At 44.9% G+C, this 23090-nt stretch overlaps 12 protein-coding genes across 12 annotated transcripts; 5 read left to right on the plus strand and 7 right to left on the minus strand.

Annotated features, from left to right (window-relative positions):
• Positions 1-2298: 2298 nt before the first annotated feature.
• Positions 2299-2655, minus strand: CCR75_003512 (uncharacterized protein; the record flags this gene model as incomplete). The annotated part of the gene is made up of 1 exon (XM_067961606.1): positions 2299-2655. One exon carries the CDS (start codon positions 2653-2655, stop codon positions 2299-2301), a length of 357 nt encoding a protein of 118 aa, XP_067820698.1.
• Positions 2656-3756: 1101 nt separating this feature from the next.
• On the minus strand, positions 3757-4298 carry CCR75_003511 (uncharacterized protein; the record flags this gene model as incomplete). The annotated part of the gene is given in 4 exon segments (XM_067961605.1): positions 3757-3831; positions 3857-3997; positions 4013-4100; positions 4153-4298. 4 exon segments carry the CDS (start codon positions 4296-4298, stop codon positions 3757-3759), a joined length of 450 nt encoding a protein of 149 aa, XP_067820600.1.
• Positions 4299-4301: 3 nt separating this feature from the next.
• CCR75_003510 (uncharacterized protein) lies at positions 4302-4647 on the minus strand (the record flags this gene model as incomplete). Its single annotated transcript, XM_067961604.1, is given in 2 exon segments — positions 4302-4418; positions 4432-4647. The coding sequence occupies 2 exon segments, from the start codon at positions 4645-4647 to the stop codon at positions 4302-4304; spliced, it is 333 nt and encodes a 110-aa protein (XP_067820599.1).
• Positions 4648-4690: 43 nt separating this feature from the next.
• CCR75_003509 (uncharacterized protein) lies at positions 4691-5218 on the minus strand (the record flags this gene model as incomplete). Its single annotated transcript, XM_067961603.1, has 2 exons — positions 4691-4988; positions 5148-5218. 2 exons carry the CDS (start codon positions 5216-5218, stop codon positions 4691-4693), a joined length of 369 nt encoding a protein of 122 aa, XP_067820638.1.
• Positions 5219-5251: 33 nt separating this feature from the next.
• CCR75_003508 (uncharacterized protein) lies at positions 5252-5455 on the minus strand (the record flags this gene model as incomplete). The annotated part of the gene is made up of 1 exon (XM_067961602.1): positions 5252-5455. One exon carries the CDS (start codon positions 5453-5455, stop codon positions 5252-5254), a length of 204 nt encoding a protein of 67 aa, XP_067820639.1.
• Positions 5456-11954: 6499 nt separating this feature from the next.
• On the plus strand, positions 11955-14174 carry CCR75_003507 (uncharacterized protein; the record flags this gene model as incomplete). Its single annotated transcript, XM_067961601.1, has 1 exon — positions 11955-14174. One exon carries the CDS (start codon positions 11955-11957, stop codon positions 14172-14174), a length of 2220 nt encoding a protein of 739 aa, XP_067820640.1.
• Positions 14175-14361: 187 nt separating this feature from the next.
• On the minus strand, positions 14362-15914 carry CCR75_003506 (uncharacterized protein; the record flags this gene model as incomplete). Its single annotated transcript, XM_067961600.1, has 2 exons — positions 14362-15484; positions 15556-15914. The coding sequence occupies 2 exons, from the start codon at positions 15912-15914 to the stop codon at positions 14362-14364; spliced, it is 1482 nt and encodes a 493-aa protein (XP_067820641.1).
• On the plus strand, positions 14714-16095 carry CCR75_003505 (uncharacterized protein). Its single transcript, XM_067961599.1, has 2 exons — positions 14714-15504; positions 15582-16095. The coding sequence occupies exons 1-2, from the start codon at positions 15307-15309 to the stop codon at positions 15753-15755; spliced, it is 372 nt and encodes a 123-aa protein (XP_067820642.1). The 5' UTR covers positions 14714-15306; the 3' UTR covers positions 15756-16095.
• Positions 16096-17266: 1171 nt separating this feature from the next.
• CCR75_003504 (uncharacterized protein) lies at positions 17267-17905 on the plus strand (the record flags this gene model as incomplete). Its single annotated transcript, XM_067961598.1, has 1 exon — positions 17267-17905. One exon carries the CDS (start codon positions 17267-17269, stop codon positions 17903-17905), a length of 639 nt encoding a protein of 212 aa, XP_067820643.1.
• A 400-nt stretch (positions 17906-18305) lies between these two features.
• CCR75_003503 (uncharacterized protein) lies at positions 18306-18914 on the minus strand (the record flags this gene model as incomplete). Its single annotated transcript, XM_067961597.1, has 1 exon — positions 18306-18914. The coding sequence occupies one exon, from the start codon at positions 18912-18914 to the stop codon at positions 18306-18308; it is 609 nt and encodes a 202-aa protein (XP_067820644.1).
• A 598-nt stretch (positions 18915-19512) lies between these two features.
• Positions 19513-20266, plus strand: CCR75_003502 (uncharacterized protein; the record flags this gene model as incomplete). The annotated part of the gene is made up of 4 exons (XM_067961596.1): positions 19513-19537; positions 19634-19725; positions 20005-20042; positions 20098-20266. The coding sequence occupies 4 exons, from the start codon at positions 19513-19515 to the stop codon at positions 20264-20266; spliced, it is 324 nt and encodes a 107-aa protein (XP_067820645.1).
• A 20-nt stretch (positions 20267-20286) lies between these two features.
• On the plus strand, positions 20287-20770 carry CCR75_003501 (uncharacterized protein; the record flags this gene model as incomplete). Its single annotated transcript, XM_067961595.1, has 3 exons — positions 20287-20362; positions 20563-20613; positions 20658-20770. The coding sequence occupies 3 exons, from the start codon at positions 20287-20289 to the stop codon at positions 20768-20770; spliced, it is 240 nt and encodes a 79-aa protein (XP_067820646.1).
• Positions 20771-23090: the final 2320 nt, after the last annotated feature.

Genomic DNA, 23090 nt, shown 5'->3' on the forward strand with positions numbered 1-23090 from the left:
TTACGGATGACGGTAGCCGTCATCCCTTCCAATGTGAGCCTATGTGCGTCACATACACAAGGGTGGGTCAGTAGGTGAACCACAGGTCTAAGTACATCACATGAAGTAGTTGAGCATCACGTTAAGCTCACACTACAGAACGGATTTGTGTAACATAAGGCAACATCCGCCCGTTACACTCAGGGTCTTCTGATGGACACTGGCACAAGTGATCCTGTTTATCTGCTATTGTTGCTGTTGCGGACTATTTGATACTGTTGCGGCTATATCCAATGTGGCATGCAGTCCGAAATCTTTGGACTGCATGCCACATTGGATTTTAAATCTTGCGTGGATTGAATATCATTGGTAATTGGAATTTTGTTGAGCTACTCTACACAAGAAATCTCAATCCTGTTGTAACCAGAAAGCAAGTCCCTTGATTTATAACCACTGTTTTCTTATGTTGCATGCATCCCTTCTGCTTGCGAACTAGAAATTTGACCAAAGTACTTTACATGATTGATCCACACAGAAAGAATTAAATAACATGGATTTTGAGTTATTTAGGATAGCAGGTTAACAACAGTAGAAATAATTATACCAACACCAGCGTTTTCATTGGCTGTAATGATAACATTTGTTCGGCTAAAAATTGATTGTGTGAGTTTTGATGGGAACTTGGCCGATTATTAAGTATTGCCAGTATGTTACGAATGACAAGTGAGTATCGTTGAGACTTAAAGCCAATATCGGCTTTCAGAAATATTACTTATCTAATTTCGATACGACATTGGGTGTGTAGCGATAGTGGCAGCCAGCCGTGGTAAACCGTACGAATTGTTGCCAACCATGACGTTTATCGGTCGGGTCTGGCCCCGCCAGTATCAGCTCGTGCGCTAGTACATTCGTGCTTGCGAACGACTTCCCATAATTTGTTTTACGACGGACATGAAGGCTTAAAAATGATTCGGCGCATCGCTTCGATCAATTTGATTAGGAATGAGGACGAATATGGCTTCTATCCTTCAAATAGGAATTGACTTTCGACGTAAAATTAAACTTGGAGGCTTCACCAAGCTCCATTTACATGTTAAAACAAAGTTTTTTTTATAGAAAGATCATTCATATGTGGCAATCTCGACCGGGTTGAACGAGAGGTCATGTTTATCGCCGAACTGTGGTCTAGTTAAGAAAAAAATGCAAATTGAATTGTGATTGTTTTAGCAGAGAGTTAAGTTGGTCAAGTCTGACTTTCGAGGCAGCGTATTAGAATTCCTAAAGCTTCTAGAACTTGTCTAATAATAGAACTTACATCAGTTTGGTCTGTATCCTATGCATAGTTACAACAACGATAACCGAAGTCTATCGACGGGTCCACACTGCTTCCCCAGGATCTGTCGCTCTTTAACATGTAAGTAATCGTGATTCTAATATCGATTAATTAAGCTCACAGATAATCGTCTTTTTGTTGTTTCATTCCTTAACAAGTACAAATACGTCGCGTATAATACTTGTAAGCCGTTCCTACGAGTCTTCGGTATCTTGCTTGCCAGAAATAAGACATGGAATAGCGCTGCAACGTCAGCGGCAACGAAAAGTATACGTCTTTTGTGAGGTTAATATCTTACAGAGCTCAGCACACTGACAATAGCTCCGACTTCGGGGGAAGCGAGATATTGCAGCGACACAAGATTGGTTCAAACAACAAAATTCTGAAGAAAATTTGAATTCGGCGTTTCGTCTCTCAGGACTCAAATATGTAGTGATGACGAACATTTCTATTTTAGCTCGAAGATACTTATCACTGGCTTGGCGACTCAGCTACTAACACAGCGCCACTTGCATGGTCGTGTATGCACTTTTGTTCTACATAACGTGTCGGCCAAGTAATATTGGGTGCCGGGCTGGATTTCTATCGGTCCTACGAGCCCACGCCACGAAACGAGAAATTCTTAATGTTTGGTTAGCGTGTTGTATCGGTGGTCCTGGATCCGCTTAACTCCAAAGCAATGCCTTGCTTGCCTGTGAGCTCTAAAATTTCAGCGGTGACGTACATGCTGGCGTTGTAAAAAAATTTGAGTCTTGAGACGTGGACTTCGAATTAGTCGCCTGTAATGAGATGTTCGATCATAAATGAGTAATCGCGTGCCTCGGTCACTATGTACGGCCTGAACCAGCGCACCATTAACTTGTTTTCACGAAGACGCTCATCGACTCGAGACCACATCACAAAATCTTCAGCGCTGAAGCTTTCAAGTGTGCCCTTTTTCGCCATTTTTGTTGATCAGTGTTATCTTGTTGCAGTCGGCTGCTTCTTCATGCATTAAGCCCTACCTCTCGTGGAGCCTTTAACTCCTCATCGACTGCAGCTAGATCAATATGCATGAGCTTTTCTTTCATCTTCACATTTCGCGGTAGCAGCGCCGTATCCAGCGGGGTCGATACTTGCAAGCCGGTGAACAACTTAATGAGTGCTCTCCCATCTAGTGATTTAACTGGTGATTGGTTTAGGTTGGCTTGTTTAAGAGGGATTAGACACTCCCAGCTTTGGGTGTCAAGCTGGTTCTCGAGGAGTAGTAATCGCATGACCTGGAGTATGTCGCAGTTTAAACGCTCGACTGTTCCGTTTACCCAAGGTGTATACACGGGCATAAACGTGTGTAGCACCTTCATATGGGTTCTCAGATTCTATATTGACGAATTCTTATAATGGCTGCCAATGTCGGAAAGCCACATGGACGGCAGGCCAAATCGTTTTGCTCAGTCGGGGACAGCTATTGTAGTTACGGAGCTTGTTGGGGAATCACACGGCATCAATTCGCAGAATGAGCTAGCTCTTAACTGAGGACGAGCAGGTAGCGTGTACTTACGTAAGAATCTTCCATGAATAAAAAGCCAAAATACAGATTTCGTTGCTTGCACGCGCTTACGATGTTCGCTCTACGAGCGTTGAAACAATTGACTACGATGAGCTCATTTAAGCATACCTCCTTTGCATAGACGTAGCTTATGTTTTTGATCCGTTAAACTCTTCACATCATCACACTCACTGACTTGAAATACAATGAGAGACCAGCCTCGGTAACTGTCGTTCGACGTCAAGCATACTGTCGTCGTATCAGATTAGAAATTAGCTCCGCCGAATTTACCACACTGTTCCGGAAATTTACTGCACTGTTGCTACTCTTCAAACGTCGAAGTCAGGGTAAGCCCTTCAGCATAGCGTTGCTTCCGACTATGACCATCAAAACCTGTCTCCAATTTCAATTGCATCGGTGCTGCATGCTAGCAAATTTGATAATTGCCTCTTGAGCTGCGCGCAAGAACTTCGACAATCTGCAGCAGTACTGGTAGCGGTAGAGAACAGAGCGCAGAAACACGCTGGTGATCGTGTTGGACCCCTTTCCCGTCAATGATGCGCCTCTACCACGCAGCTCTTCCGCGCGTTCAAGTTTAAATCATAATCATGTAACCGCGAGAAAAATTTACGCGGGACGGCTTTAAATTACTCCGCTGTCTTCGCAAAAACAATGATACCGTCAATCCAGATCAATACATTTGTGAACAACACGTCCCGAAATACTTCTTGCATCTGATTCTGAAAAAGAATGGGAGAATTCGTAATACCTTGAAGAACTCGCGTGGGCGTGTACACAGTGTCATTCGTAACAAAACTGAAAATTTGCGTCCGCATGCAGTAAAAGTTGCCAAAAAAATTGAATAGGTCAAACTTTGCAACAAACTGAGCACCACGGACCTTCGTAATTATGACCATCAGGTTGGGCGTCGCGCCAGGAATTGGAATCGCGCGTTTATTGGTTGGGCGTTAATCATTCGTGCAGCGATACTCTTCAACAATTTCTTTCTATCTAACTGGAACCGCCGCACACGCCCAACGACTCTGGTTGTTGCCAAATACCAAATTAAACTCCTCCAGCCGCTTACAGTCGTCAACGAGGAATTTCACTTTCACTGGGGAGTATTGTCGAGATTCAGTGCGATATGGGACAGCATTCTACACTAGAATTACTCGCAATGGCTTGATCTTTGTTGATGGATCGGGTCCAAGCTTAATTCGCCACAGATCTATGCTGTGCAAGGTATCTTTGCGCAGTGCCCTTTATCAGATTTCGGGGAAATCAGGATTTGTCGGCAACTGCTAGCCTTGACTCCAAATATTCTATGATCTCATTCACTTTTGTCCTTCCGACAATGTCATTATCAGGTACATCATCACCATCGTCGCCAGGTCCAACCCTCGGAGCAAGTTGCTCCAATAGTTGGTCTACATTGTTTCCAAGTGAATATATAGTCATGTTTCAAAAAAGAAACTCGTCTGCAACTCCATCAATAATCATACACTGAACCTGTTGTACATGAACAGGACCAGCTGTTGTTTGAAGCTGCATATCTACTTCACATTGATCAGAGCGTTTCTAACGACCGGACAGCTTTCCCTCCATTGTTGGTTTTTACGTCGTTTATTCGCTTGAAAGTAATTTCCTTGTCAAATTCACTAGTTATTGGGCCTGTTTTACTAGATGAGCTCCATTGCATACGAGGCAGCCGTCGCACGGCGGTGGACGAGACTTCCCCCTCCCTCTTCACGTTCTTGAGCGAGAACCTTGGTATAGACTTTTGCTGCTGGCTGGCTTGAGGTGCCATTTTATGGGCTGCCTTCTGACCAGTACTGCTGGTCTTTACCTGATCACGCGTCATGTCCCCCCTTCTTAAGCTCCTGCGCGAGCATGTGATAATGCTGCTCGCTGGCACGCTCTATCAGAGCTTCATACAGCGCTATGTCATCTATTTTCAACGCAGGTTTCGCAATGATCACGCGATCAATTTCTAGCCGTAGCATCTTGAGCGCAATGTACTGTAGCAGCATCTTGCACCGTTTTTGCAAACGCTCTGCGTACGTGCTCTCATCGGCTCGGCCACTTTCCAAATTACGATGTAATCCGCGGTCCTCGATAATTTTATCGAAGAGCACAAATCGCTCAAAACTCGCGCATCAGTATCTTCATTCTCTAGTCTATCTTGATGTGGTCGCGGAAAAGTCGGTCTATATCAGGAATGTGACGATTTTGAAGTGACGATTATTGCCGCATGATCGTCAAGTTAAGGTCTTCATCTACCACCGAGTCCGCCTGCTTCTTCAAGACAAAACTAGCCAAGTGATCGAGGACATCGAGTTACGGATGGAGGTGACAACGTGGTCGTACTGCTCCCCCATGACGGCGCGTCGGTTGCGAATCTTGGCTTCATACTAGCGGCGTTGTCGCCCCCACGACACCAGCAACGCTTGGTCATAGGCGTTGTAACTTGGTGTTAAAACACCTAATAAAACCGGGTGAGGTATACTCATGTCGATTTCGCCATCAACATCAACTGTCATTAATGTTTGTCGGGTTGTCTCCACGCCTTGCGGGCCGGCTTGTATCACAGCGGTCTTCCCGCCTTTTTCCTTCATTGCCGCGGTTTCTGGCTCGTCTAGATCGTATACTTTGTGGTCCAGTTTCAAAAGGATGCAAATTGAATTGTAATTGTTCAGCAGAAAACCAAATTAGTCAAATCTGGCATTCGTGGCAGCGTACCAGAATTCCTAAAGCTTCAAGAACTTGTCTTATAGAACTTACATCAGTTTGGTCTGTATCCTGTGCAGAGTGACAGAGACGAGGACCGAAGTCTATGGACTGGTCCACACGAACGGACGCTAGCGAAGCTGCTCATCAAAATATGACAGCATTTCGGTCTTAATATTTAGACCAGGACGAACTCGGAATCACCCGTATTCCCGGGAACTGTCGGGCAGCTATTTACGAACCTTGGTCACAGCTACCTTTAATGACAGCTCGTAAAGCTGCTAGGCAGCCATGTCGATATGTCGACAGCCAGCTATTCTACTACGGATGGCCACAGTAAGAATTTGCTGTGAAATTCAAGACTTTTTACGCAGCATAAAAGCTGACACTCCCACAAATGTGCTCCAAACTTTTACGACTAAAGTTTGCACTAAATAATGTAACATTTGCATTAACAAATTGCGCACACTGTTCTCTCAGCAACGTGCGACACCCTTGATTGCTGCTATGTTGGCTTAAGAAGGTTGCAAAATACTAAATCTTATACGGGGGGTCGCTCGGCTCACCGATCCACATGTAGTGTCTGTGATGGAGTTCGCTACTTTGTCAGCACCGCTACGGCTTAAGATTTGCAAAAGCTAACTCATACGCAAAAGACCGTTTTTCGTTATAAGTACACGCTTATGCGACGAAACGCCTTTTGCATAAGACAACAAAATCAACAAAGGTACAGAAGTTGTGGATTGGTTGTACTAACGCTGAGAGCCTCCCGGTAGACGTAGTCATTGCTGATACAAATAAAAGTGAGACCTCCTTCGAAGATACTTGATAGGTCTTGGCCGCACACAAGGAAGGGTGCAGTTGAGCATGTCAACAAGGATGACAACTCATCTGGTGTCCTATTTGAAGCTAAGCCCAACAATGCAATTATAGAAGAGAATGTCTGAAGTTGAAACGAACCCGTCCTAGAGCCTGCACTTAAAAAATATCTATCAACGGCACACTCGAGAGTAGAATTTGAGTTTAATTTAAAGAAAATGAATCAAGACTTTAAATGCCTATGTTGACCCACAAAGACCCTAATACGACCATATAGACTCGGGGTGACTCGTCTAATTCTTCGAAACAGGCGAGCCTAACACGATTCTTTGTAGCATACTTAAAGCGTGCAGAAAGGATGTTATCGAGGACAATTGCTGTTAAAAATGCCGTCCGTCAAATTTTAGACAGTTGGGATATTTTACATATATTATACCAGCATCGTCTTTAGAAATTACTTACAAAATAAGAAAAATCAACGACCACAGAATACTTGTTAGATTTTTATTACATTGTCAGATCTTATATAGGCGAGCACATCTATTGCGACCACGCTCTACTTAAGCACACACATTAGCACAGCGAGAAAGAGGGTTTTCACCGTCTTCTCTCACCGGCAGTGAGGTAAGTTGGTGGGCGCCTAAGCGGCATCTTCCTACGAACTAAGACCTGCAGACTAAGTGACGTCACGGGAGCGGTTATTCGGCTCCACGTGCGCACTTACGAACTAGTAATTAGTTATCAGACTTATTTATAATAGATCGTATTAAATTTAAAACATTTTTTAACAATCATAAATGGCATCTATGTAGATATGTTATTAGATGTATTGCGTGCGAAATTCTGAATATGACGCTAGCCTATGCGTATCACATATACAAGGGTGGGTCAAAATGTGAACCACATCGAAGTGATGGGTCTAATTACTTCACTTAAGTAATTGATTATATTCTTGAGTACACAAAGTGTACTTAACAGGGATTGTGTAACATAAGGGCAACTATAGCTTGTTACACCATCCCCATTTAAGAACAAATTTACATCTTGCAAATTCGTCAAGAGGACAGAGAAACAGCGAGCTCCTTTACGCACCGCTTAATTCTCTCATTCATTATTTATACCTGTGTCTTACACGGAGCCGAATATGCCACCTAAAAGAGGCAATGTTGGTGGTTCGTCTACGAAGACACCCACTCAACCACGCACGAAGCGCACGCGCCGCGTTAACAAGCCGCTGTCGCCCAGTGCCACAGCCACAACGCCGACAGCTTCTGCTGCCGACGTGTTAACTGGACTGAATTTATTTATCCTACTTTCACAGCGAGGATGTAGATCCGTCGTTCATTGTCGATTACAATGAGTCGACACCGCTGCCATCATCTCATAGTAAAGATGAGTACAGCGAGCTAATGAGGAAGGATGATGGCGCTATATTGCCCATATAAATATCTCTCATTGCTCCTAACATGGAGACAGCAACGTTTTCCAATGCTCTCTCGTCGTCTGCGCTGGCTACATAGCGACTATTAATGAGAGCGCTGCCCGTAAATGGGCGCAGCCGCTTCTCCGTTGGGTATAACCACAACGCCTTATTATCCATAATGGTTCTAACATGGAGGACTCGGAGCCTAAAGCTCCACCGACAACACGTGAACGTGCTCAGTCGGTGTCACAAGCCATTCGTATCGAACGTGGCTATGTGACGGGCGGCATACCACTTATGCTCCCTCCATATCAGTGGCCTCGTATCAACAGGCCAAAAGCTTCGCTCCTACAAAGCAACATTTTAGACGCTCATAATTATTATGGCGTCGTTCAGTCATGAAAGGCTTAGGGGAGATCACTTGGACATATTTTCCCGATCCTGGTCGTGTTGCGCTCAAATGGAACGCTCGACCAATACGGGTCGGAATTGACGCACCGCTTTCAACCGCATTACGATGCGATAAAACAGCCGTCGCAGCGAATAAATTTCGCCCGATTGCGTGTGAAAGAAATCATGGGAGGTACTATATCCCCTGTTTCTTCTCACAACGCTGCTTCTGCTAGTGCATTTGAGACTAGCGGCGAGGCCTCAGCTGGCGCTTCATTTCATAGGAAGTCACTAGCTGGGCACATCAACACGTAGGGTATCAATCGGATCCCAAGAGTCGAAACGCTTCGGGTATCCCCTCCACAGGACAAAGATTTGATACCTCTTCCTCACGGAGCGATGGGAAGCAGCCTTCCAACAAGGAAGCGTTGATTTACACCCGCATCCATCATTGCAGGCGGCGCCCGATAGAAGTGGCGATCTCGCCCACCTACTCGCGGCTGCCTTACTCTTCGTCCGTTAAGCGCTGTTGAACAACGCATTCGGGATCTCGAGGTCAATTCTTGTGACTGACCTCGGATCTTCAGGATGTCCGCGCGAAGGATCGTCAGGGTTATGAATGCCTGGTACTTCGGCTTGATATCCTAGAGAATTTGATGGTGAGGGGCCCGCATTACGCGCGTGGTATTCCTCGCTCTCCGAGACAACTTGTGCGTCTTCATATACGGGGGGAGGGTGAGCCTATAATTTAGGTCTCTAACCTCTTCTACCACCGTAACCGGCCCAATGAAATGCGGCAATCATTTCGTTGTACCTCCAGGTAGTACAGAAATTGCAATTTTAGGTAGGGTAGCAGTGCTTAATAGTACTTTTTTACCTCTCTAAAGCGTTCATTATTTTTCGCGACCATTTCAATTAGCATATTATTTTTGCTTATCCTGTGCGCTTGCAATCGCGTCACGGACTTTTCATGTGATGGCTAATCGCTCATCCACAAAGCGCTGAGACTCGCTCATGCTTTTTCCATCTAACACGCCTATGACTGCCGAGAGGTCGGTTATAGGACATAATTGTAAATAGCGAAACATCGGTGCTGCTTGGGAGCATAGGCATTTCTTGCCGTGACTCCATACTGACCACTACTGGGTCACTCCGACCACAAGGGTCGGACGGTGCTCGTCGCCTTTGTAGACAGACATATCTAAGTATAAGGGAGTTGAAGAAGACTTCTTAAGATGGCTAGTCAAGTTGGACGATGCCATAAGGGCTCGTCACATCGTCGACTGAGAAAAATGGAGCATTTAGCACCATTTAAAACATCGATCACAGGAAAGGAGGCAGCTCCCTTTATCCTAATTCATGTATACCGACAACACGGACCGGGGTCCACGTTTTAGGTCAGTCTTTTGGCGACATATGTTTGAGCTGCTAGGTAGCAAGCTCCACACGTCGACGGCAGATCATTCTCAGACCGATAGCCAAACAGAACGTGCCAATCGGATCGTGGCGGATATATTGCGCACGAGAGCGAAACTCAAAGAATGGAGCAAACAATTGCCAGAGTTCGCTATAAATAACAGTGTCCACGGCAGTACGAGGCGGCATGCCAAACTTGAAGTCCAGTCTTACCGACTTGCAACAATCCGTAATAATTGACAGCGGCTTCAGTGGCGCACTGCTGGACGTTGCAGACGTTATGCATTGACACTGGTCGCAGGAGCGAATACAGTTGGCCGCCCATCTATAGGTCTAGCCACCATAATTCCTCTGACACTCGTAAGAATGTCTTTTCACGGCCCAGATGCCCATTAAAAGGCGCATCATGGAGCTCGTGGAGGATCATCAGCTTGAGATCTGTGTCATGAGACACATAGATTCCTTAGGGATCACAAGGTGACAGCTGATGCCACAACAGGCCATCGCTGTAGCTAAAGCGATGTAGCTTAGCTTTCTGCGACGGAAGGGTTACCTTTCATCCACCAAAGTGATCTAACAGCAGGTGACAATGGTCGTCCTGGCTGTAGCTCTCTTTTATTTCAGAGGCTAATGACCTCGTCACGTGGTATGCCTTCATGGCTGCCTACGTTGACGGCTGAAATTGTGTTTTGGCACTAGACACACTTTCCTGGTGTTTTATCTCGAAGTCCGGTCTGCGCGATAATGAGTCAGCCAAGGCATCTGATTAATTGGGCTTGTATTCAACTTTAAAATTAAATTAGAGAATAATGTAAGCCATCTTGCCATTCTAGGCGAGAGGTGCGGTGAGTTTATTGCGGTCCGCAATGATGTGTGATCCGTACAAATTAAAAATGGCTCGGTGCCCAATAGGTGCACACAAAACTTGGCAGACCATATTTTATTGAAAGTAGCTATTTGTCATGCACAGGGTAATTCAGTTCGGCGGCTTTTAAAACCTGGGACTGATAAGAGATGACACGGTCAACGCCGTCGTCATCCTTCTGCATGAGCGCGCTGCTGATTGCAAAATTACTTGCATCGCAGACGACGCTAAAGTGCTCATCCGCGTCTGGCAATGTCAGGACCGGTGCCTCTAGAAAAGATTGCTTCACTGATGTGAACGCATCATCTTGTTCTTTTAACCAAACCCATTCTGCGTCCATTTAAGGAGGTCAGATAATAGTTTAGTTTGCTCAGCATAATCCTTGCTAAATTTATGCAAGTAACTAGAGTCATCCTTTCATGGCTCCAATTTCGGTGGGAATACTGATACTTTTATTGCGCATCGCCAGGAACGAAGAGGTATGGTTTGTGGCTGTAGAATAAAGACAAAGTAAAACTATACAAATATTTCAACTTTTTGCGCGACGATCTTCTATCTACTACTGACTTTATTACATAACTCACAATCTAGTATAGCGCCTACTTGCGCACCGCACAATCGTGTCTTATGACGATTGGCGGGTTTGATTTAACGTTAAATCAACCAATCATAGAACTTATGTCTTATCGGTCAATATTACCGAATTTGGTAATATAGGAACTATTAACTCAAAATTATTTGAGATAATTGTATTGTACTTCTAAATATTATTTCCTATTATAGAGTATAATATTAATCTCGATTCCAGGAAATAATATTTATGTATCGGGACTCCCGTTACACCTTAACTTTTACAGAAATTATTGTTACTAATTTCTTTCAACTCCAGAACTACTGCAGTCGCGAACAAGTCACTACCATCCTCAACACCACTTTCAAATTAACAACTCGGAATGTCTTTTTTTGACCACAGAACTACTGCAGTAGTAAACAAGTAACTATCTTTCTTGGTGCCGCTAATAAAAAACAACTGACATGAGCCGTTTCTTCTTTCAAGCAAGTCACTATATTTCTCATTGAGAATGGCCGTTTCGGCGCAGTGATCTCGTAATCACTTGAACAAGGAAGAAAAAGCGGCAAGTCGAATGCAAGGGCGGGTAGGCAGTAAGAAAGTAGGTTTGACCAAACTTGAATAATGCACTCACGTCGACCTTTGTCACATACGCCGCAAGCAGCTCCTTCCATCACTGCAAATTGACGACAGCATGTGTTGGCAAAGCACTTTTTGTCACATACATAATTGCATTAAAAATGTATCTATTTACTTCTTTCGATCATTCCCCATCCAAGATATCGGGACTGATTTATTCTTACTACTCGATCTTTTCCGTACATCGTATAGTATACACCCCGTTAGGTGAGACTTGAAATATACCCATCTTCGGATCATTCCTATATCTCCTCGCTTCTGCTCATGGCTCACCATCTCCTACTCGCTGCGCTGGGAGTCGTAAGCGTGCAGCTCGTGTCGTCCCTTGTGCGTGTGCCACTAACGCTCACGCCCCAGTCCCGCAGCACCGAGGACCTGCTGCAGTTCCACACGCAGCCCTCTGAGGCCTTACTCAGCGGCGTCCACGAAGACCACGTGCTTAGTGCGCTTCGCTTTCAGCAAGACAATGCGCAAAATCCTTTCCAAAACGATCGTATCGTTCATAATGCGCAAGAATTAGCAGCCCAGGGCCACGTGCCGCTCGAAAATTTCATGGAATTTCAATTTTTTGGTCCCATTGCCATTGGCACGCCTCCGCAAGAAGTGCTCGTGTGTTTTGACACGGGCTCGAGCGATTTATGGGTTCCTGGCACCAAATGCGACGCGTGTGCGGGCATTGAGCGCTATAACCACTCGCAGTCTCGCACATACCACGAATCAAAGGCCCATCCGGGGTTTGCCGTGCAATACGGCAGTGGCAAAGTTAGTGGCCACTTTGGCAACGATGTGGTGCAATTGGCTACATTTGAGGTAAACCACACTGCCGTGGGCATTGTACGTCGTGAAGAAAAGTCGATGGCAAAAATGAAAGCTGATGGGCTCTTAGGGTTGGCCTTTGATGGTTTGTCGACGTTTTCACACCCGCCATTTTTTTTTGCATTACTTGAACAACATGCGGATTTGGATTCCATGTTTGCGTTTTATTTAAGTCCATATCCTAATAGTCTTGGCTCGGAGTTACACGTAGGGGGGTATGATAAAGAGTTACTGACGTCGCTCAATGCCACATGGCAACTAACAGACGTGTTGCCTCAATTTGGCCAATGGACATTTTGGCGTATCCATCTTCATCGCGTGAATGTTGGTCGTCATGGAAATGCGTGTCCGGATGGATGTGTCGCATTTGTCGACTCGGGCACGTCACTGATTGGCATTCCTGGGACATTATACTTGAATTTTTTATACCAAGTGGCAACTTTTGCGCAAAATCAGGGCTGCTATTGTGGATTTGTTCAATACGGGTTTCAATGTTTTTTATGTGCACCACAAGACTTTCCACCGCTCCATCTTGGCATTGGGCACCAACATTTCTATACACTTGAAGGTCCGGATTATACGCTCTGTGTCGGGCTCACGTGTATAGTGCTTGTCCAGCCGAGTGGACAAGACATGTGGGTTCTTGGCGATGTATTTATGAAGAAATTCTACTCGCTCTATGACGTGGAGAAGAAACAAATTGGCTTTGCATGCGCCAGTAACTCGTCGCTCTGTGGCATGGACGAGTTTATCGAGACTCCAACTTCCGATCACTTGCCCGCGTATACCTCGCCATTGTTTGAATCCAGTTTCAACATGTATACCATGGATACCCACGCCGTAGTGGTATTGTTTTTATCCGGATGTTCGTTTCTTGGGGCCTTATTTATTGTTGCGTCATTTTGGCAATATCCCGTCTTGCGTACTTTTCCGTCGTTTTCGCTTGTATTTTGGCTAGCCATGTGTTTACTTGCGTACCACAGTACACTCTGGATAGCCGGTGTATTATGGCGTACACACCAGACACATGCGGTGTTTTGTGCCTGGTTACAAAGCACGCAACAGTTTTTAGGCACGGCCATTCTCCTGTTTAGTGGCGCCATGGGCCTCGAACTTATTCGGACAGTACGATGGACCCGTTGTAGTACCGTCAATTTCAATGTGGCATATCATATTGTCATTTGGGGCACGGCCTTCTGTACCGGAGTCTTTGCCCTCGTAACTCGCGTGATTGGTTTTTTACCGGATGGAGCGGGTCCGTGTCGGGCTTGTTTTGTTGGCCACAGTCCAGGATGGGCTCGTATTGGGTTGTTTTACCTTCCTGCAACAATTACGTTAAGTATTGTTGGGACAGCTGTATGTACCACGTTGAATGGTACGGTTTTAAACCTTCCGCCTCAAGCAGAACGTGTTCGTCGACGGTGTGGCCAATTGTTGTCGAGTTGTTTGGCAACTTTTGTGTCGTTGTTTCTTCCGACAATTTTTGGATGGCTACAGATTGGAGGGGTACGTTGGGTTACGGCAGGCCTATGGTTGTATTTGTCGGAACTTTGTTTTTATTCGCAAGGGTTACTTCTTGCTTTGTCATGGGCATTGAATCCGTCGTATCGAGTTGCTCGGGACCGAGGAAGACTTGGTGAAACGACTCGTTTAATGGAACCGAATTAAACGGACGGGTTGAAAGAGTTTAAAACATAACGTTTAATACAAAGGTTACGACTTGGTTTTAATCCCGTCTTTAAGTGAAGACTTGGTGAAACGACTCGTTTAATTAAATCAAATTAAACTGACGGGTTGAAATCGTTTAAAACATAACGTTTAATACAAAGGTTACGACTTGGTTTTAAACCCGTCTTTAAGTGGTTGGAAACGCATCGAGCGCGCCGTAAAACTCCCAAAAATCATCTCCTAGCAACTCCAAATTGTCGTCCTCGAGCCAACTATCTTGCTGACAAATTAAACTGTCCTCAACCACGTAGTCAATATGATTTTTATGACGCACGGGTAAATGGCCACACCCTGGTCGATGCGTGTCTTGTGCCATTGTACAGTGGTCAAAGGATACCGTACGCTCCGCTGCTGTCCGATGGGCTAGTTTTGTGACACTATCTTGACACACGAGATGATTCTGGACAACGTAGTCGCGATGGTTGCCATGTTGAATGGACAAATGGCCACACGACCGATTGTGAAGCGAATAGTCGAGTAAAGACGACGTCGATAGACACGCCGTGTCCGTTGTACAGGCAGGAAGTGTGTTGGAATCCGCCACAAATGGAAGCAACTCTTCCGATGGCAAAAGAGATGTACCCATGTCCGATAGGGTCGGAATTGGTTCGGACATCATGGAGGGACTGTTTTGCGTGTTTAAATAGAGGTCGCTGATACTTGTGGGTGTGGTGGAACTATCTTTCTGGGACACCAGAGGAGGTGCGGACAGGACAAATTGTTCGTACAGAGTTGACCCTACGGACAATTTATTTGCAATTGGCTCGGAATCGGGCCGTGGCGGACGGAGCTCGAGATGCGCGGGACAGCAACTCGCACCGAGCACGGTCGATGGACAATGCGAGGGAAACGATTCCAGTGCAAACGAAGGCGTGTCTTGGGACAGAAAGAAAGCGTCCAAAGCGGCAAGACTTGCGGGTGGCGAGTGGCACGGAATGTCCGGACACTTTTGCTCCAAGCCATTTGATCGTACAATTTCACTTGGGTGATGCGATCCTTGAGGGTGGAGTAAAATACCGGTATTAAATGTTGCCTCCGCAAGAGGCATGGCAACATCGTTCGGACAGTCGCAATGAAGATTGGTGCGTCCATTTTTTTCAGCGTCTTTGAGCAAACGCTTGCGCTTCTTGGTTGGAAGTTTAGAGGCCTGGAGCTGATTGTTATGAAGTCGCTGATGCTTGTGGAGATCAAATCGACGTGCAAAATGACGAGTACACCCAGGAAACGTACACGCAAATGGTTTCTTGCCACTACATTTTTGTATAAACAAGTACGTGAGTCAAATTTATACTATCGTACAATTCAAGCGTACAGAACTTACGTGTGTGTCCGTTCATGACTTAAAAGGTCCGAACGACGGGCAAAAGCCTTGGTGCATTCTTTAAAGTGGCAACGATAAGGTTTTTCACCAGTATGAACTCGGTAATGCACTTCCATGTCGGCTTTGCGCAAAAACTTTTTGCCGCAAAATTTGCAACTAAATTTCTTGTCGCCATTGTGAATGTGCCCGTGTCGTTTTAAATTCCCTTTAAGGTGAAACTCGCGGCCACAGCCCGGGAACATGCAGCGAAATACTTTCTGCATGGCCTGAGTCGCTTTTGCCGTCTCGTACGGAGCTGTTAGGCACTTCCCCATTGGAAGGATCGATTGGAGGCTTTTACAGTCGAGCATTGAGTCCATTTGTTTTTTATTATGGTCGGGAGTGGTTAACAACAGGAAAGTATCGCATATTACCGGTACAGTGGTCGGTACGGCGCCGTCGGACAAACTCAAGAACCACTCAAATGCGAGCCATTGAGTTTATAACCCTATATGAGGTTTAATTCGTAATAGCTTCAATAGTGTTCTTCAACTGTCTTTCTTGAACCAAAAGATTGAGCAATTATTCGATTTTAACTTATTCGTAAGAGAATTTGCGACTTGCAAGCTCGTCAAAAATTGACGCTTGGCAAATTGAGCTATTTATGTAAACTATGCCGTAAGATAAAGAGAAATTATCACCTAGCCGTCATGAATAAAAAACAAATCTTTTTGGTACAGCACGATGACATTGTTGCAATGAGGACAAAAGTTCACATCACTATGCATTATCATTATCTATCGATTGAGGAACTTGGAATAAAGGGTTTTAATATGACTTCATCGATAATTACAGTAGTCGTTCTCTTTTCCGCCTATTTAAATAACGACATACCTTTGCTGGCTTGGTCCATTAATTGTAAATGAGAAGCTATGAGTCTGTTATGCCTGTGAGGCAAACACAAGCAAAGATAGCAAACTTTGAATTAAAATGGGTGGTACGTGGAGTTTCAACTATCAATGAACATTTGATTTGCCAGTACTTTCATTGGGGGCAAGTTTGAGCCAATCCGAGCTGAAAAAGTTAAATCAAGTAAAGTGTTGCTTCTTTATTTTTGCGGTGGTGATTTCAGGTGCATCTGAAGCAATTGTGCCAAGATGGACGTTTGTTGTAATGCATGTGATCAAACGGCTCGAATCTTATTAATGCTACAAGTGCTAAAGTTGTTACATAAAGGAACGTTATATTGCCATTGCACATCGATCCATTGAAGCGTGATTTGCTGCTTAGTCAAACTTCATTTACCTCGACGCAACAGGTGTGCGATGTATCAAGTGATTCTTTTTCGGCTTCATTTCGACATCCTCGTATCCTCGTTTGATGAATTAAATTACACAGGAGAAGGCATCACTCGGATACTTGTAAATCGCACTATAAAGGTCAAGTCGACGCATCTGATATGTTGATTTTATTAAAAATACCAGGTTTGTGGCAACAACTTGATTTTCTAAGCGCCAATTTTTTGACAAGCGAGTTTGGATGGGTTCTTTCTGGCATGACCGCTTTTGGCCCCAGCAACGCACTAAACAATCACTTCGTCACCATATGGCTTCGTCCCAATTAACATGCAACATGCAGCAAGCTCCATGTTTTATTAAAGCATTGTGCGTTTCACAGTGTCGGACTCAACATTTGTCAGCGTATGGGGAATTTCAATACCTGTGCAATTTTCATGAACGACGACAAATCCTCTCATTTTTTATCCTCATCATATCCAAATGGCAAATGTGCACTTTTGGACGAAAAAAGGGTCCCTACGCCTCAAGAAAAGAGCGATTTATCCACTTTAAACCCTAAAAAGCGCCCACGTCGGGTCGTTGATTCGAGCACCACATGTGTGCCCGAGCAACGGCATTGCCGATATGCCAATAAAAGGTGCTTACATCCGCGTGCAGTTAAACGCACGGGGGGCTTACATACATTCTGTGCCATGCACCGGGCTAATGCCAATCGGAATCAGCGCCGCCTCGATATGCGCAAACGTATGGCTCGACAGGCTTTGAAAGTGGAGGCAACTTACCTTCATTCACATTCGAGTACCGTCACTCTAAAGCAACAGCACAACGTATTGCAAAACACTACAGCACAATCACCTAGGCGCAACTTTGATACAAATTTCGAGCCATTTTACGAGCCCACACCGCTTCAGGAGGAAGATATTGCGACTTTAGTGATGCTCTTTTTGCCTCGACAAGGTGCAACGTTCGAAAGGGAGTTTGGCACTTCGCTCGTACTCGCAACACCGAACGAGTGGGTTCCAACAGAGAGTAGTGGCAGCAATGACCATATTTTGCCTTCTTCGCGAATTTGACCAAAAGAAGACAAGACATGGTAGAGAATTTTTCGATTTGCCGTGTCGAAGCTGACGCGTTTGTTTAAAGATTGAAATACTGAACTTTACTTGAACTTTTAACTTACACAGCCTTACTTTAAAGTCTGTGCCTGCATGAATTGATAGGAACTTGTTGTAGTTGCCTCAATTTGCAAACGAACTCATTTTGGGCAAGGTTGGATAACTTCACTACTGGAAGGCCACGAAATCGATGTTTTTTTTCGCAATTAAATAGGCATTTTACTGACACAATTTACTGGTGGTGTCCATAGACAAATCGCTCATTTTTATCGTCTTCGAAAACGCATATTCTGCCCCCACAAGTGACGTTTAGATAAGAGAAACATGAAAAAAAACTTGCAACTTCATTATACAGTTATCAAAAAAACACTCGATAATCGTTGCCGCTAAAGAGCGCAACGTTAATTTCGTTTTGAGCTACAAACGAGTCTTTCGTAGTTTCCATAATACGAGCAGCATTTTGCGAGTGCATGCGCTGTAATATGCGCTTCTGTGTACGCCGCTTGCGCTCGAGTTTGCGCTGGTTCTGATTAGCTTTGGCACGGTGGCGTTCACAGAGATTGTGGCGCTTACCATTACGCTTAATTGTCCGCGGCAACCAGCACTTTTTGTTGCGATAGCGGCAGAGCAAATTGTCGGTTGCGGCCACATTGTGGTTTGCGGGTGCCGAGGCAACTAGCACCGATGATGTTGCCTCGTGGCGCAATGAGATTGGCGGCTTTGCACATGAGTTCAGCGACTGAAAACGTATGGGCGGCAGAGTTGCCGCTGTGGCTGTTAGAAAATTAATGGATGGGAGACGTAACGGAGCCAATGACATGGCACCAGACGCGGAGAGGATATGGAAGCCAATGCTTGCGGTAGAGGTGCTTAGGCTGCCCGTTGCTAAAGCGCATGTCTTGTCGTTATTAGTGGCGAATTTATCGGTCACTTCCTCAGGCTGCGCTTCATTGAGTAGTCGATCCATTGTTTCACTTGTATTAAACAAGTTGAAAATGGACTTGATTGTTTAAACTGGGAGATGCAAGCAGCCACTGGTTGTCAAAATGCATTGACCTGTACAATTGTTTCAATTTTGATATGAGCTCGTTCGGAAGATGCAAATGGAGTCTGTCATCTCTGATAATAGAGCCGGTTCCTGATCATGATATCCTATGTGCTTGTTTAAAGTTACCCCAATCATTTTTCCTCAACGATGCTTCTGATAAATATGTAGAGGTTTATTAAAGAAGTGCCAGGTTCGAAAAACGTTTAAAGAACGTCAAAGTCGGACGAGATAATTATGCTACATCTTTGGCAAGGATATCTAGAAGGCAAGGATGTTGATTAAGTTCTGCTTTAGAAAGAGATAAAACAATCCAGTGTAGCGAGCGCCAGCTAAAATGTATGTTGCCGTTTAACTTGCAAAAAAGTTTTGTTTGCATAGAACCATATACACCTAAATCTTCACCTGTGCATTGGCATGAATAATATGACACAGCTTCAATGATAAAATGGCTGACTACGAATAAACAAGAAATGAAATGAAGCTGCAACATGTTTTCCACTCTCCTTCTATAGATGCTATGCAGGCTTCAAGATTTACTGCAGGTGCGTTGCAGCACATCGCTTTGGAACAATACATATCTCGGATGGCAGAGTTGCCGCTGTGGCTGTAAGGATATTAATGGGTGGGAGACTTTAAAGAGTTGATGACATGGCAGCAGATGGAGAGCATCATGAAAGCCGATGCTCGAGGCCGAGCTGCTGAGGCTGAAGCGAGTGCTTTCTCGTCTTCGGTGAAAGTCTCAAATCGTAGGTCTCTTACTTCCTCCCTAAATACATTTACTTGTATAATCTTATCGAACGAATGAAGCAATACGTGTCATTGGGTCTCTTCCATTAGAAGGGTACAAATTTCGGTCATTCTCGATTCGGTATACTGGGACGGCAGAGCCTGTCTAATTCAATACTATTACAATAATACAAAAGACCTGTAAGATTTTATATTCTGCCGCCTTTTCGGTGGAATGTGGAGTCGACTGATTGGACTTTAATCTCGAAGCGTTGCAATCTAGATATCCCGATACCCAGCGGGACAATACGCCAAAATCAGGTGCTTTACTGCATGCTTTTAAAAAACCTCGGATGAGTTCAAGATTATAAAGCAGCCGGTGCTGGTTTCCGAGGACGAACAAGCGCAACGCTGAGAGCCACAAAATTTTTGCGAGCGCCACCGCGCCAGAGCCAAGCAGATTCAGCGCAAGCTTGAATGCAAGCGACGTACGCAAAAGCGCACATTATAGCACGTCTACTCGGGAAATGTTGCTCGCATCATGAGACTCGTCANGGAGAGCATCATGAAAGCCGATGCTCGAGGCCGAGCTGCTGAGGCTGAAGCGAGTGCTTTCTCGTCTTCGGTGAAAGTCTCAAATCGTAGGTCTCTTACTTACTCCCTAAATACATTTACTTGTATAATCTTATCGAACGAATGAAGCAATACGTGTCATTGGGTCATCTGTGACGGCAGAGCCTGTCTAACTCAATACTATTATAATGATATCAAGCCCTGTAAGATTTTATCTTTTGCGTTTCGGTGGAATGTGGAGTCGACTGATTGGACTTTAATCTCGAAGCGTTGCAACCTCAATATCCCGATACCCAGCGGGACGATACGCCAAAATCAGGTGCTTTACTGCATGCTTAAAAAAAAAACTCGAATGAGCCCAAGATTATAAAGCCGCCGGTGCGGGTTGCCGAGAACGAACAAGCGCAACGCTGAGAGCCACAAAATCTTTGCGAGCGCCACCGCGCCAAAGCCAAGCAGATTCAGCGCAAGCTTGAATGCAAGCGACGTACGCAAAAGCGCACATTATAGCACATTTACTCGGGAAATGTTGCTCGCATCATGAGACTCGTCAGCACCCAGTGCAACGCAATATAATGCTTCAAATTTAACTATACACCTATGCCAACGTAGATGACAAGTTTGGTCTTAAATGGCAAAGCATAAGACTCGTGATTATGTATTTAATGGAAGCCGATGCTAGTTTTTTTGCGTCTTTCTAATTCTACATATTACATGAAAAATATCTTGTTTTATAATTTTAAACAGGGAAATGTCATATTCACCCCCCTAGAGACACAATTAAAAATATCTTGCTTTATAATTTTAAACAGGGAAATGTCATATTCACCCCCTAGAGACACAATTAAAAATATCTTGTTTTATAATTTTAAACAGGGAAATGTCATATTCAACCCCCCCCCTAGACGCAAGTTAGTTTAAAACTCATTATATTCTTCAAAGCTACAGATAAGAAGGACCTGGCATGGAGCTTCTAGAGAAAACTACACGATTTAAGCAAGTTCGTACAGTATGACCGACATTTTGACCAATGCTGCAGCGCACCCTACGTGCAGGCTGAGCAAGTTCAAATGCGGAAGGATCACGCCGGTTAAATGGGTCATTTCCAAAACGCACTTGCGATCCAGGAGGGCGACCTCTTGTTTGCTGAACGACAGGATTATTAACTGGTGCTGGATTAAGCGTTGCAAAAAAATTCAGCTGTTCAATGATTTTCCGTTGCTGGAAGGCTCCCACTGCATTAATCGCTGATTGACTGCAAGTAGGTATAGCTCTAAAGATGTATGTGTTCGATCGATCGGATCAGGAATGCGCCACAAAGGATAAAAATTGTCGATTGTGAGCGCCCTTCCGCTAGTCTGAATGGCCAATAACACATGCTTCCAAGGTATGACCATTGTTGGCTTGATGGTATTACCTTCCGCATATGTAAATTCCCGAACACTGCTGATCAACTCAGCAGAACTAGGGTATCCTTGAGAGGGAGGAGCTAGCATATTATGAAGTATGAGAAAGAGGCTGCATGAGTTTAAGATAAAATGTATGCGTCTGGCGCTAAATTATCTTTCGGGGGTGGGGTGAATATAGCACGAATTTAGGGTGAGGTGAATATAATAATATTGATTTTAGAGGTGGGGCGAATTGTAAGGACCAGTCAGCTTGCTCAGCCCTTGACCACTCATTTCGACTTACCTTTTAAACCATTCATTTTCTTTAATTCAATTTTACATATGCGCCATAATAAAAACAAGTAAAAAGGTTTGCGCAATTAGGAGAGATGATACTCAGTAAGAATTAGATTAAGGATAGGCGATACCTTAAGGAGTATACCAAAAGTATCGGTTAGTTAAACTAATTTTAATTCAGTCGTAATTTACCCTCATCCTGACAAGTGGTAGCACTTGTTGGTCCTCCGCCCGCTTCTCCGCCGTCCTCCGCCCGCTTCTCCGCCGTCCTCCGCCCGCTTCTCCGCCGTCCTCCACCCGCTTCTTCGCCGTCCGCTCGCCTCTTCGCTGTACCCCGCGTCTCCGCCGTCTCGCGCCGCTTCTCCGCGTCTGCCGCTTCTTCGCCGTCCGCTCGCTTCTTCGCTGTACGCCCGCTTCTCCGCCGTCTGCCGCTTCTTCGCCGTCCGCTCGCCTCTTCGCTGTACGCTTGCTTCTTCGCCTTTCGCGCTTCGTGGGACTGCACTGCGTTGGATTGCAAAGTACTGCTTGTAGCGTGAGAGATTTCCGCTCGCAGCCAATAAGGTACTGCTTGTAGCGTGGGAATTTTCGCTCGCAGTCAACTGCTCCATCCCTTTGGAAGCGCTGCGTAGCAGTTTTGAGTGTGTGGCTTTCAGTATCCACTGTAATTCTAAGCGTCTGCCTAGGCAGATATAGTCGCTTAGTCTGTGTGAGGTTGGGTCCGGCTTAAATCGGTGAAACAGTTTATCCATCTGGGATAAGGTTTAATCTCTAACGCATTACGCCTAAGCTAAAGTAAGTCGTTGAGTTCTATGAGCAAGAAGAGAAAGGCTACTACTCAGATTCCGTTTGACTGCAGTAAGGCTTTCCTCTTTGAGTACGGTGACAAGTCTGCAAAGACTGCGAACGATCTGCTTGCGTCTTTACAAAAGACTCGGCGCATTGCGAAGATCTTAGCAAAGCAACTCACCAAGGAGAAAGCCTGCCTGCCCAAGCAAGGATCCACCTTATCAGCTCCGCTACACGAAGTAGACGCGCTTTTGGAAGAAGCCGAGCGCACCATCTTAAATGATCTTCGGTTTAACTTAAGAGACCTAAATAAACTAAACGACTA

The sequence above is a fragment of the Bremia lactucae genome, linkage group LG12, assembly GCF_004359215.1.
Source record: "Bremia lactucae strain SF5 linkage group LG12, whole genome shotgun sequence".
Lineage (NCBI taxonomy): Eukaryota > Oomycota > Peronosporomycetes > Peronosporales > Peronosporaceae > Bremia > Bremia lactucae.

Coding starts and splice junctions, on each gene's coding strand:
- CCR75_003505 (XM_067961599.1), top strand. CDS start 15,307: ATGAAGATTGGTGCGTCCATTTTTTTCAGCGTCTTTGAGCAAACGCTT. Junction 15,505..15,581: donor CTACATTTTTGTATAAACAA/GTACGTGAGTCA, acceptor ATGACTTAAAAG/GTCCGAACGACGGGCAAAAG.